The 14,486-nt window shown below is 40.5% G+C and overlaps 1 protein-coding gene across 1 annotated transcript in view; it reads left to right on the forward strand.

Moving 5' to 3' along the window:
• WDR25 (WD repeat domain 25) overlaps positions 1-3,007 on the forward strand; it is a 60,448-nt gene extending 57,441 nt beyond the window's left edge. Inside the window, exons 6-7 of the mRNA XM_058027118.1 lie at positions 1,219-1,359; positions 1,739-3,007. Of these exons, the coding sequence (XP_057883101.1) occupies positions 1,219-1,359; positions 1,739-1,960 (363 nt within the window). The 3' untranslated portion in view covers positions 1,961-3,007. The remainder of the gene's footprint in view (positions 1-1,218; positions 1,360-1,738) is intronic.
• The last annotated feature ends 11,479 nt before the right edge of the window (positions 3,008-14,486 follow it).

Raw genomic sequence — 14,486 nt, forward strand, 5'->3', positions numbered from 1 at the left:
AAAATGTGGTGATGACTTAGCAAGCTCTGCTTCACTTTTCTGAATTTCACCTTTGAAACCTTTGAAGTGGGAGTGAAACCCACAACTCTCCAAGCAGATTAGATCTCAACAGGATTTGTTGTATTGCTTGCCTGCATTAACCAATGAATAGTTAACAGCTCTAAAATAACCCATCACTACAACATACCCAGCATGACAGCAACATGCTCCTGCAGCTTGTGTTGTGCTTTCTAGTCCTGCACTTCCAGACCCAATTTCTCTGCAGAAACACACAGTTTCACTGTGCCCAATACTTTACAGTACCCAGAATTTCCTTCCCAGTCCTTCACTTCCAAATCACAAAACAAAACCAATCTGATGTTCTTCCTGCTCTACCACACAGCCCATGGTGTCCAATAGTTCACTGTTATCCTGGTGTTCTTCACATGCAGATGGATCCTACAGCCAAAGCTCTCATTGCATCAAAACTCAGCAATCTTTAGGTCAGGCTGGAATTAGAAGTGTTTTGGACCTGGTGGAAGCCTTGTGAGAGCAGTTGATTTCTGAGGGAGTCACCTTGCAGAGTTTTGAAAATAATCTTAATTCAGTCTTAAATAGGAACTGTATGGTAAAGCCAAGTCTTACTAATTACTGCAGATATTTATGAGCTTGCAGCCAGCAGCAGCCCACATCACTGTCATGAGGAGGCTAATAAAGATCCTTTATTTTTTTCTTCTTCTTTTTTATAAGAGTGGGATGGGGAAAGGTGTCTGTTTCAATCAGATGTTTTCTGTTCCTGTCAGTCTGGCCAGAATTGGAAGGATGGAGGATTTGAGAACTGTACAAAGTAACATGGAAAGCACAGTATGGTTGTGGGGGAAGGGGTATGGGAGAAGATGATTCACTTCGACATCCGAACTTTGGGTTTCCTTGGGCAAAAGCTGATGATGGAGAGCCATCTGGTTGGAATTACCTTTCTGCAGCTGTTCTGCAGTATAATTATGGCTCAGATGGATAGGGGATTTTGGTCAATATCTAGGAAAACAAGGTAGAGGTTTGATTTAGCCTTTGTCCTGATATAAGGTTTGTAGTGATTTAAGTATCTTTATATAATATATTAATGGAGATGACTTGTCCTTACTTTGTCCTTCATGGGCTCTCAAATATGTCAAGAGATAACTTGATTTATTTGAACTAATCTGTTTGATAAAACAAAACTTCCTTTAAAATCCTTTTCAGGAACGTTACACTTGCCCAAGCCTGAGCCTGCACCCAAGGGAGTCTGTGTTTGTTGCTCAGACCAACGGGAACTACCTGGCTCTGTTTTCTGCCCAGCGACCCTACAGAATCAATAAAAAGAAAAGATACGAAGGACACAAGGTATCCTACTCCACCAGGAGCTTAAACAGTATTTAAGTTTAAAAGGATGATTGATAGTAAAGCACCTCTACTTTTTAATATGTCTGCTTATAGTGTTTTATTATAAATCAGTGATAGATATTAATTGGCTTCATTTGCTTTCCCATGTGCCAGTCTATTTTGAATCAAATGCACTCTGAATGAAATAGTTATTAGAAGGCTTTATGAATGCTTAATGTCTTGATTAAAAAAGTTTTTGCTATAGCTGTGTCTTAGTAAAGACCTGGAGAATTCTTTAGTGTATATTTTTTTAAAGACATGCAGGTTTTGTACTCTATTAATTTTCACAATGAACTTTTCTAATCAGCATCAAGAGTTACTCTGTTATTGTTTTTCACAGGTGGAAGGATTTGCAGTGGGCTGTGAATTTTCTCCAGATGGAACACTTTTGGTGACAGGAAGTTCAGATGGCAAAGTGTTTTTCTACAACTATCATACTTCAAGGATTATTCGCACTCTGTCTGCACATAAAGAAGCTTGTGTGAGTGCAACATTTCACCCAGTCTTGCCATCACTCCTTGCAACATGTGACTGGGCTGGAGAAATCAAGATCTGGCAATAACAACCAGAGTTACTTTTTAGGATGTCTCTCTCCTGTGAGTCTGTCAGAGGCTTAGGAAATAAGCCAGAGTATGGAATGTGAAATTCTGTTGGGATGTGTTGTAAGCAGGAGAGAGACTGCTGTCTTTTCTTCTATGACCTCTATGTTTATGCTTTCATAATGCAGTTAAGATGGTTTTGTGGTTAGCTGTTGAGCAAAGAAATGATCCTACTCTCTCCCTCAACCCTGGAGACAAATTTTTAACCCTTTTGTGTCAATCTTCTGGTTGCTCATCCAGTCCCATTCTGCTTTGAGGAAGCACCTAAATTTAAGGAAATTATTGCTCTTTTTATGCATCTCTTCAATGCAGCTTTCTTAAACCAGAGTTTATCACAGAATCATAGAATCATTTAGGTTGGAAAAGAACTTTAAAATCATTGAGTCTAAGCTTTAACCCAGTAGAGCCAAGTCCACCACTAAACCATGTCCCACAGTGCCACATCTGCAAATCTTTTAAATACCTCCAAGGATGGTGATTCCACCACTTCCCTGGGCATCCTGTTCCAATGCCTGACAACCCTTTGGTTGAAGAAGTTTCTTCTATTATCCAATCTAAACCTCCTCTGTCAGGAGGAGACTGCTTCCTCTTTTCCTCACCAAAAGTTGAGGACATGCTATTTAACAGATGATGATGTTCAGATCAGTTGATACCTATTCCATCTTCCTGAGATGTTTTTTTCACACTTTTTTGAACTGGTTTAGCTCCCTGACCTGATCAATGTAGGGTTAGGGATGTAATAGTGTAGTTCAAGGCAAAACAGCTTCTATGCACAAGAAGGGGGAAGGTCACAGGGCAGGTGGGACTGCTTCTTCTGAAAATGGAAGGTCTATTATCAGCTCAGTTTACTGTAAAATGCCTTCTGAGAGTTCCAGGGAAAGGTGTGACAGATAGCTTGAACCTAATTTTGAAGTCAATACATGTGTGGTTTTGAAATCCTGGTGTTTAAACTTGAGTTTTAAACTTCCTTTTATGACTGTATAAAAAGAAAAAGAAACTATGTATAAATAAGGAAGAAATAAACATTTTTAAAATACATACTATCTTTGTTTACTCCTATTATTCTTGAAAAGATAGTACACAAGCTTATAATGGAATTGATGCTTGGGGGTGAAAACAATTAATGTTACTCTAATTTATTGCAAACACATATGCATTTCTCCATAGTTCTTGATGTTGCTTGGACACAGAAAATTGTCATCATGCTATTCAGTGCAGGGGAAGTTCTTCAGCACTCAAACAGGAGCTGGGCTATTCTTGAGCAGATATAAAGTTAATTAGGCCATTAGTATGTATTTACATACATAGAGATTGTTTGTAGCTGTACTTTAAATTTGTGTTCCCTGCAAGTGTATTCCTTGGTTCTAGAAAATATTTAATGTGCATGTGTGTGTATATGTATGAAAAATAATATGCCTAAGCATCACATAAATCATATGTACTCCTATCATGACTCCATATGTTTATATGTATTTATATGTTTATATGTATTATCTTGTATTTAAACATTTATATGTTTATGTGTATTATCTTGTAGTGAGTACTGTAAGCTTGTCTTGTCTTTGGTCTGGTTAGTCTGGAAAGGTGTTTTAACATACACAGGATTATGGTGCTGAGTAAATTGTCTCTGTCATGGAATCCATAAACTGGGTATGGTAGCAACTTCTCTGTAGCACATTTTTATTTTTCATATTGGCACAAATGCAAGGGGTTTCTATCTACTTTTTTGCATGCTCAGTAAAAAAAGCTTTTTCAGAGAAAAATTTTCAGAGCATCCTTGTGAACAGCAGATTTTAATTATTAATGAGCATAATGTAGTCCATTGGTTTGTAGTTTATGTTCCTTTTTGCCTGTAGTAAGGCATAAGCCTGTACCAAGACTGTGGGTCCAGTTGAAGTCTGGACCAAGATTTTATGGCTGCATGGTTTTAATCACCCTACCAACAGCTATGACAGGTTTTAACGTAGGGCATTAAATTTAAGTGAGTCTTGCAATGAAAAAGCAACCATTTCTTTGTTTCCCAGATTGCCCTTTATTTCTTGCTTCCTTGTGCAGCAATGAGCTGTTTAACAGGAGCCTGGAGTTTGCACTTTTCTTCACTGTGCCTTTAGTATACAAGCCAGCTGTACCTTTAAATAGAAACTTGTTTGGTGGTTTTGAGTTACTCCTAATTCAAGCTGTGGGATCCTCATAAAAGTCAGGAGGAGGTCAGCTGGAAGTGAAGTAGCCCTTGCCTGTTGCTAGGCAGGCTGAATCCCAACTGCACAGCATTTTCCAAGGGGCTGGCTCTGTGTTCTTCCCTCCTGGTGTTTTAATTCAAAATGTGCTGTTGCCACTTAAAAACTTTGGGCAGCCAGGTGTGTCTTATATGAGTGATGGGCAGCACTGTAATTGTTCCTGTTACAACCTGGGATCTCTCTCCATGGGAGATTATCTGTTATTTTGTGAAGTACAGCCTTGAGAAAGGCCTCTAAAATACATGCGAGCTCATGGTAGAAATGGCTTTTTGGAAGAGGCCTGAGCTGATGTGGACATTTCCCTCTGTGTGAGTGAGCTCTGAGCACACTCAGCCTCAGTGAGAGCACAGCTGGATAGAGGGAAGGTCCTGAGGGAGCAGACTTTGGGAATCACTGCCAAGAAAAGTACAAAAACTGCATTTTGTATGATTACTCATGTTGTTGCTTAAGTTTAACTCATGTTAATGTGTGATTTAACTTGTGTTAAGGTATGATTCTGGAGTCTAGAATTTATCCCTCCTGAAATTATCTTGCAGGTATAAATTGTAGACTATTTGAGGGGTGGAGAGGGAGGGAAAAGCTTAAATTTGATTAAAGGTAGTACAGAAAATAAAAGAAACTTGAAACTGTATAATCTTAAAGAATATTGAAGTTAGAATTGCATTTGTGTCAGATTTCCAAGATGGTTGGAGTTTAATTACTTAGAAGATCCAAAGGTTTTATAATGCAATGATATTGTTTTCACAGCATCATCTTGTTAAAATCTCTTTCTAATATAAAACTGATTAAGACACAGACTGAAATTTAGTCATTGAAAATACTTCAGAAGAGTGGTGTCAATTAAGTTTTCATTATGATTCAAACACAAATTCTTCCTTGTTATCTTATGTAATGAACTGTAATCAAAAAATATCCACATTATTCCATCACTCTGCAATTACCAAATACTATTTGGGCTGCATACAAGGATTATTATGGTCATATGAAGCTTTTAGAATGTAATAAATTGTTGGTTAATTAATTTTATTCATAAAATTGTACAGTATAAATGTTTGCATCTTGCTTTAGGAGAAATTCTTTTAGATTTATATAAAGGTCTCTAGGCTATCATATGTTAGAGCCAAAGCAGAGTTTTCCAGCATTTTGAAATGGTCTAGACTGTGTAGATAAACAAGCCAGATTAATTTTAATCTATTTTGTACTGTACCAAAAAGTAATAATGGCAGTCTTTACCACTTTATTATTTGCTACTGGAGCATTATTAATTTGGGGTGTCAGAGGATGCAAGCTATTCAACTGTCTTTATCTCAAAAACCTGCTAATTAGCAGACAGTTATTAGAATCATTGTGTTCACTCAGCTGAAATACTGTTGGTGAGTCACTGTATTTCAGCTCTTGGCTTCATCATAAAAATAAGGTATGGCATTACAATGGGATTGCTTGTTCTGTAGGGGACAGGCAAATGTAAAGGTACAATACTACAGCAGAACAGAACAAAGCAGGCAGATCAAAAAATTGTGGGATCTCAAATTACCCATTATCCTTACATAAGGGTTTGGCCTGCACTCAGCTGAAAATATTTGCTCTTCTTTCTTCAGCTAGCCTTGATCTCAGTCTCTGAATCCCAGCTCCTCCTAGTCACTGCTTGCATCCTCACCATTTAATTTTCATTTTTTCTGTCCTTGTCTCAGCACCTTGTCTTCTGCGTTTAAGGGTATAGCAGTCTATGTGCATACACTACATTCATCTTCTCCTTTTCTTTTTGCTGTGCTCTGACTTGAGACTTCCAGGCTTTCATTTTAGCTGTCATTAGAAAGGCAGGCAGAAATCCCAGAGCACTCTGCACTCCATTTTTCCCTGTTTTCCAGTTTTAATGAGGCTTATTATTTTTGGAGAGTCTCCCCTTTTCTTAGCCTCTCCTCTGTCTGCTTCTCTTTCTACCTTTGATTACTGCTCTACTGTCTTGCAGATCCTTTTTATTGTATCAGTTCCTACAAGGTTTACCTTGACAGGAGTGCACTTTTGTGGAAAAAAAAAAAACAAACAACAAAACCAAAGAAACCTCACCCACCAAGTCTCAGAGTTATTGCCACTTACAGTGCTTTAGCTCACAGAGTGTGCAAACTGTGTTGCCCTCAAGTGAATTTAAATGAGGAGATGTGCTCTAAGATCATATTTAATATGTGCCAGCTGGTGGGACTAAACTGGGGATAGTTCAGAGAATCCCCTACTCCCCCAAGTGCTTGTAGGTTAGATACTGTGATTTCAGAAGTGAAACAAACTACACATTTACTCCTTTGGGCCTTACCACTTGCAAACATGAATGTAAGCCTCAGGAGCTTCAAAGAGTCTTTGGTGTTTCCCCTTTCTTTGATAAATTTCTCATTGCTCTCTTCATTACTCACCTCTCTGTGCAGAGTGGCCACAGTCTGATGTTTTCACACTTCAAAGAATTGAAATGCAGGGAGTTAGTTTCTGAGGGGGGAAAAAAGGCAGTTTTAGAGGTGCTTGATCTCCAGTAAGATGAGCTGGCCCTGCCCCAGAGCTGGATGAATCCTTCCAGATGTGCAGAGTGACCCAGCTGGCACAGAGCAGCCTGGCATGGATGGGGATGAAGGGTCTTTGGTGGGGGGTAGGACTCCCTGTACTGGATTTGGGTTGAGGTTTAAAGGAACTCATTTTATTCACCTCCCTTTCCCATCCTGGGTATCCTACGTAAGCTTATTTAGAAGCATACCAGGAAGTACCTGGGCACTGCACAGAGATGATAAAGTTTCATCCAAAGGTAATTCTCACTACATTTTCACAATTTTGCATAAGTGCCTCTTAAAATCAATCTAAAAACTTTTTCAGGAAGACTTTGGAGAAGGTTGAAGGTTCACCAAGGTTGAAAGTTATGCTCCAGATAGTTTCAGCTAGATCCATTTGTCTCTGATTTCCATCAGCAGGGCAGCAAAACTCAGGTATCATTCTCAGGAAGATTTCTACTGAGAAACTGTTTGAAGTCATCCTTAGGAGAGCAGCTTATGTAACAACTTGTGCTTAAGTGTACTTTCTCTGGTACAAACCAGCTTACATTGAGAAAGCAATTTCCCTATGTTCAGATTAGTACCACTTGTTTATAAGCAAGTAGCAAAGAATTGCCTCTGAATATAATTTAGCTATATTTCACCATGAACTATGTTATTTTTATGTTTTATTGTGTAACCACTTCCTTTGTTGGCTTGCTGCTAAGAGTTGTAAGTAAATTCCAGAGCTCTTCCATCTCATGGTCCGTAGGAAATTATTTAAGTTGAACATGAGGGAAAGAATGTCATAGCTTACACATATGTTATAATTTATTTATATATAATAGAGCAAATAAAATATTTTGATTAATTCATTTTCCTTGCTTCTTTAATCCTCGCTAAGGCAAGTTCTTGTTTGTAAAAAGAGTTTCTTAAAAAGATCTATTGCCCCCACCAGTCTGGATGGTTAGTTTGCACATATTTGCTATTTGCTTTAATGCATGGAACTACTTGAAATGCAGACATTAGTTCAAATCACATATTGCTTTTGGTACAAAAATGAAAATGTTTATTATGTCATTAATATGAAACATGCAATCTGTGAACTCTAGGCGTGTCATGGACTAATTTTTCTTTGTTGCAGCCTCAAACAGGTAATGTTTTGACCAGATACATCACCTCAGAATCTGGGCAAAAGTGAAATCTTAATGATTAAGTGAAATCTTGATCATATCCAAAATCTCATCTCATCTTTCTCTGGGCAGCAGCCTGGCTGAGCAGAGCTTCCACTTGCCAAAGTGTCCCTTCAGCATCCAGGGGTAACTTCATGGTCCATTTCAGCTGGGGAACCTTGCTGCACTCATCCTGTGACCTTGCCAGAACTGTGAAGCTGCAAGGTGGGACTGGGACAGGCTCTAGGGATGAACCTGCCTCTCAGCTGTGTAACTTGCTCAGGCTGCATTGCCATGCTAGCCACAGCCAAGAGCTTCTCTTTGGCCTGTACTGCACTTCTAAAAACCACCATAAATTTCCTGTAATTTGTGGCTGAGCTTGCAGGACATCCTCTCAGTGTTCAGGTTTTAACTCTGGCACTGCTGCAGCACTCTGGTCACGGCTGCTTCAGTGACAGGTGAATTGCAAAATTCACCTTAGAAGCTGTAAACTTCCTTGGATAATTGGCATTTTGGAGTTTTACAGAGAAGGCAGTGGAGACAAGATGTCATTATTAAAATAAAGATAATGCTTTTGGCACTCCAGATTCTGGTATAATTTACATTTGGACCTCTGGTCTCAACTTCAGAAGTGCAATTTTAAACAATCTTTTTATTAATGAAGTATACAATGTTTTCCTTGTTTTTCAACGTCATAGCTGAACTACCACATTAATTATGCATCTTTGGGGATTTTTGTTATTTGGTGCATTTTGAATGCCCTCCAGGGAAAGGGAGGTTTGCAAGTCTGGCAAGGTTCTCTGAGGGAATAAGAAATTGCTCCTCATATTTTTCCAGTTGCTTATAATAAATTGAATGCTGTCTTTGGTGCAATTGAACTAAATCCACTGGAGCAACAGAAAATGTGTCCTTTTTTTATAAAAGAAAAGTGTTACCTGGACCTGGGCCTAAATTCTTGCATTTTGGCCAACAGTTATGGGTCAGCACTTCCATACAAAATCCTGCGTTCAAATTTGGATGTGCTCAAAGAAATGAGTCAGGGGAGGCTTAGTTTAGATATCAGGGAAAGGTTTTTCACCCAGAGGGTGGTCAAGCACTGGGACAGACTCCCCAGGGAAGTGCTCACAGCACCAAGCCTACCAGAGCTTCAGGGGTGTCTGGACAATGCTCTCAGGCCCATGATGTGACTCTTGGGGCTGGTGCTGCCAGGAGCTGGACTGTGATTATGATGGATCCCTTCCAACTCAGAATATTCTGTGATTCTGTGTGGTACTTGGCATGTGAAGTGGCTCCTGCACTTGGTGTTCCACCAAATGAAAGCTCCTCCTTTCCTGGTTTGATGAGTCTGTTTGGGCCTTGGCACTGCAGAGGTTTCTTTGCTCTTCCCCTTATGTTGCTGCAGGAAAACGTAGCAGGGAGCCCTGAGCCTCCTTTCTGCCCCCCATTCTCTACCCTCCCATTTTCCATATATTTTAAAGGATGCTTAAGCATTGCCTTGGGAACTGCAGGCCTAAAAAATGAGGATAATGACCTTTTCATTGTGTTTTAAACTGCCTTTTACTTAGGTGTCTGTCAAGGGTGTAATTTCAGAGAAATTGTATTCTTCATAATCTGGCCTGAGACCTGATGGTACCATTTTAATTTGAGTTAGGAAGCTTAGTTGTACTAAGCTTTTCACCAAAGTCCTCTAGTTTAATAAACTCACATTAAGTTTTGCATTAATTATTACTGAACCTGAGATCTTCTTGAAAGGTGACAACTGAATGAAAAAATACAAAACAGTTTCATGAGAGAATTTGTCAGAGGAAAATTTTGGCAGTAATTTGAGTAAATAATAGAAAAAATATCAATCGACTCTTCAGATATTTTCTAGAGGGATGGTATTTTTTTCCATAACATAAGGACTCATCATTTGCTTCTGAAATTAATAGCTCTGTTTTTATTTTTAACATTCATAATTAGACATTAATTTCCTCTCTGAATACTTACATTTCAAATTCTACAATCATTCCCTTTTGAACAAGTACTACTCTGAATCTCTGGGAGAAAAATTCATGAAGATTAAGTATATTTGAAGTGTTACAACATTATCTGGGTGATTTATTTTTACATTCACGTGGGACACAGTCCCATCCATGAAGTCACTGCAGGAGTGCAGGAATTCCAATAAAGGCTTCCACAGAACATCACTGTGCAGGTCTAACCCTCACAACATCCTACACTAACCTCTTCTTCCTGCTTTTAAATATAGCTTTTGCAATACATCTCAAGAACTGTTTTTCATTGCCTCATGTTTCCTTGGGTGTTCTTCCCCTCTGCTTGTTCTATTTTTTTCTCTGTCATTCCTCAGTTACTCTTCAGGACAATGATTCAGGACATCCTTGAATGTTTGTGGTGCACCTTTCCCTTTATGGGCACAGCCACAAAGAACCCTGAAAGACTTTCAGCCATCAGTGTTTTTCTGGCCTGTAGAGAGCATGCTGAAGTGTGGTGGAGGTGTTTGTGGCTGGAACATTGTTAAGTAAATATCAACACAAGAGCAGCCTCCATGATCCCTCTGTTTGGAATGCCATCTCCCATCAAACAAATAACAGGATGCTGCTTTGTGAAGCAGGCATACATGAAACACATTCTTTCAGGTTCATACAGGTGTGGTGCCTAGTTTTTCAGAAAGTAGTCTGTCATCCAGGCAGCTTTTTAGGAACATTTTCTAGTGTTATGACATGTGCAATCAGTGAGATGATAAACTTGATTTCTCTTTAATACCTCTGCTACCTATTGGTGCATCCAGGATGTAGGTGGTAGGCTTGAACCTCTTCTGCTTTATCCCTGTAACACTCTGTAAAGTTAAAAAATGTATTTTTTTAAATTGGAATGATTATAGAATAAGAGGTTCAGAAGTCTTGCCCACAGGACTCCACTTTGCAGGAGAAGGTATCAGGGTGAGAAAATCATGATGCATTTGCCACTTGTCTCTGCAGCTTCCCAGAGGTGGGGTTTCATTTCAGATGCCATGTGCTGGAAGGCTGCGTGCCAGAGCAGTGTCCTGCTGACAGCAGAGCCAGCTCTGTCTGAGCAATCTGCTGGGCCAGGACAGCTCTCACAGGGCTCCTCAGCACTGTGCAGGGGGAAGCAGGAGCCAGAGGAGGCTGCAAGATGAGAGTTTGAGTGCTCAGCCCCCTCCTGCACCATTAGGCAGCTGAAACACCCTCGGCGTGGCTGCAGGGGAGACCCTCCACTGGGCTGGCCACAGCTGTTTGCAATGGAAAGTCTCTGCTGCATTTGCATGGGATTTCTCAAACTTACTTTGGAAATTGTTCTTACAAAGTTTTGGAGAATCACAGAAGGGCTTGGGTTGGAAGGGACATTAAAGCCCACATAGTTCCATCCCCCCTGCTATGGGCAGGGACTCCTTCCATGAGATCAGGTTGCTCAAGGCTCCATCCAGCCTGGCCTTGAGCACTTCCAGGGATGGGGCAGCCACAGCTTCTCTGGGTAACCTCTTCCTGTGCCTCACCACCCTCACCCTCTAGTAAAGACTTTATTCCCAATATCTAATCTAAATCTCTCTCCTTTCATTCAAAATCCTTATTCCTTCTTGTCCTATCACTGCAAAAAATGTTCTCCCTCTCTTATATAAGACCCCTGTAAGTACTGGAGGGTCACACAGTACCCTCTGAACAGCTCCTGCTTTCTCAACCTTTCCTCAGGGGCTCCAGCCCTTGGAGAGTCTCCATGGCTGTCCCCTGGATCCACTTTAACAGGTCCCTGTCTCTTTTGCTGAAACCAGGACAAACTCCCCACTAATTGTGTACTCCACATGGTCCCAAGGCACAGGCACAGGGTGAGGCGTTTATCTACACACCTTTATCCAAGATTCATCTAAGCCTGTGACAAAACTGTCCCTCTGCAGAAATGCTGGCAAGCAGAAAAAAGGTGCTATTTGGAGAAGGAAAGCAAACTGCTATGCACTTCTGTAGTGCAGTCCTGTTTTCAGGAAGGGTTTTGAACACTGTAGTGCAATAAATAAAAGAAATAGAGGTAATAGGTTGCCGTGAACCTCTGTTATGAAGAAGGAAATAATAAGCAGATCTCACATTGCAGGAGGCTGAACACATCAGATGTCAGCCTGACGCAATGACATCTCTGCTGTGGGCTGCACTGTCTGAGGCAGCAGTGCCTCCCACAAAGACAGCAGCATCCAGGGGAACCAGCTCTTCATCTTTCAAGGAATTACACTACAAACAGACATTTGTTTCCCACTGTAGTGTTATTGTAGTTTTCTGGACTGATTATTTTCAGTGTTTAAATTGGGCTTTTATTTGTGTGTTAGCTGTCTGAATTTAATGTCTCTTCTGTGCCTGGGGTAAGAAGTGTATACCTTGCTTTTATAATGGAGCCAATTCACCTGTCAGGTTTCAGACCAAATGCTCCTGCTGGAGGATTGGAACTCATCTAAATTACTAATAAAATAATTTCAATCAAAATTAAATTGTCATAATGTAATTATATTATAATATATATGTATAACTTTTGGGAATAATTCATATAAATTTGTGAGCTGTATACTGGGAAATAATTTCCTCCTATTAAAGATGTGGGCACACATGCAAAGATAAATGACTGGCCCAGCAAAAATCTCTGCTGTTTTTCTAGGCAAACAATCCCAGCACAGCAGTCCAAGGGAAAATAATTTATTAAATAGAATTTATTAAATGGAATGCCGACAAGAATCAAGATCAGTAGTATGTCTACAATTTGTATTTTAATTTGTCTAAATTTCTGAATAATTTCAATGTTATTTAAATGTGTAAGGCAGTTAAATGTGACAGTTCCATAGCCAGAGAGCGCAGTCTGTGTGTCTTCAGTAGGTTTAAAATGTGCCCTGAAGCCTGTATAGGACTTGGTGTGTGGGAAGTCTCTAGAATGGCTAGAGGCATGAATTGAATGTACTGTAAATAAACTGTGGCACGAAAACTTTCACTAGTGCTCAGAGAGGAGAGAAAATGCTGATGAATGTTGAAACCATAAGATTTGAATGCAGTGGGTAGCTCCTGCCTGACACACACACACGGTTGGAGCAGAGAAAAATTGATTAATTCAGCCAGCACAATGAGGGAGAAGCCTGACTCTGACACTGCCATTAAATAGGAAAAATTTTGACAGGTAAGTCAAGTTATGCTATATGGCTTTTTCATCACTGTTGTACATTTCTGAGTAGCTGCTGCTCTGCTGATGTGGTTCTGCAACATCAGGGGACACCAGGATTTTCTCAGGTCTGCCCTGTGAGCCCACTGAAAACAGAATCCTCTCCTGACTCCCAGAATCTGTTTCTTGGACAACAGGAAGCAGACTCAGCAATAATAATGCAAGATAACTGTAGCCTTGATCCTGAAGGTCTGGGAGGTTCCCAGGCTTGGTTGCTGTTTCTCCCTTATTTTCTGATGGGTCTGACTTCATTCTCTTGTCTGTCACTGTGCAATGTGTAGCCCAAGCTAGGATTGTGTAGCCCAAGACATGAAATGGAGACATGCCCCTCTCTCTCTTGTATTCTTGCCTTACATTTTACCTCCTCTCACCCCACCAAGTATTCACATCTGTCCTTTGCACTTTGCATGCCACAGATTTCACATCTGTCCTTTGCACTTTGCATGCCACAGATTTCAAAACCTGCCCAGACAGACAGCCCATGGAATCTCCATCACTGATGTAATGAGGGAATGCTGCTGTGTGGATACAATTATTCCTGCAGCATCTGTATAGGAACTGAGACCCTTAAAGGCATCGTCTGAGACTGGTGCTGGTTCGGATGGGATCAAATCTGACTGTCACCAGCCTCTGAAGGAGTAGCTGAGAAAGAGACTTTGCTAGTTGCTGTCTGCCAGCAATGTTGGAGTGATGAGGCTTCTCCCAGGCTCTTCCAGCTGTGCAGCTCCTGCAGAGTGAGTGTGCTCTGCAATGAGGTGGAAAGCCTTTCTCAGGTGGGGGAGAAGGGCTTCCTTATCACCCCCCTGGCAGCTGCACCAGTCCAGCCCAATGGGCTCTCTAAACAGCCCTGCTTCTTTGGAGTCTTCCCTGTTTTGTTGTTTGCTTGGGTTATTTATTTCCACTAAGAGCTTTTTCTTCCAACAGCTGTGTGAAGCTTTATCTGCTCAGCAGGAGAATATCCAGAGCAATTCCTCAGTATCAGTGTCTAGCTAGTGTGGATGGCACTAAGGGAAGAAGGTGCTGATGTGCCAAGGAAGTTTGTGGCCAGGATGCCTTTTTTTGAATAGAACTTTTTTTGTGTGAATTGATAAACAGCTTTGGCTTGCAAGTGAGTATAAGTATAAACTGCAGAGTGCTGAGAAATATGATACATGCGGTGTCAGTGTCTGTGGAAAAATGAGGTGGATCCCAGCTGTTCTGTAGTAATTTCCAAATACTGTGTGCTGAGGCTTTTGCTCTTTCGGTGTAAGAAGCTTTTCAAGGAGAAAGGCCCAGCAAGGGAAAGGGAGAGCCCAGGGTAAAGGACTTTCTTCAAATACTGGGAGTTCAAATTGTTCCCTTCATTTCTCTGTATTAGGCATACAT

Source organism: Melospiza georgiana, chromosome 6 (genome assembly GCF_028018845.1).
Source record: "Melospiza georgiana isolate bMelGeo1 chromosome 6, bMelGeo1.pri, whole genome shotgun sequence".
NCBI classification, from domain to species: Eukaryota; Metazoa; Chordata; class Aves; order Passeriformes; family Passerellidae; genus Melospiza; species Melospiza georgiana.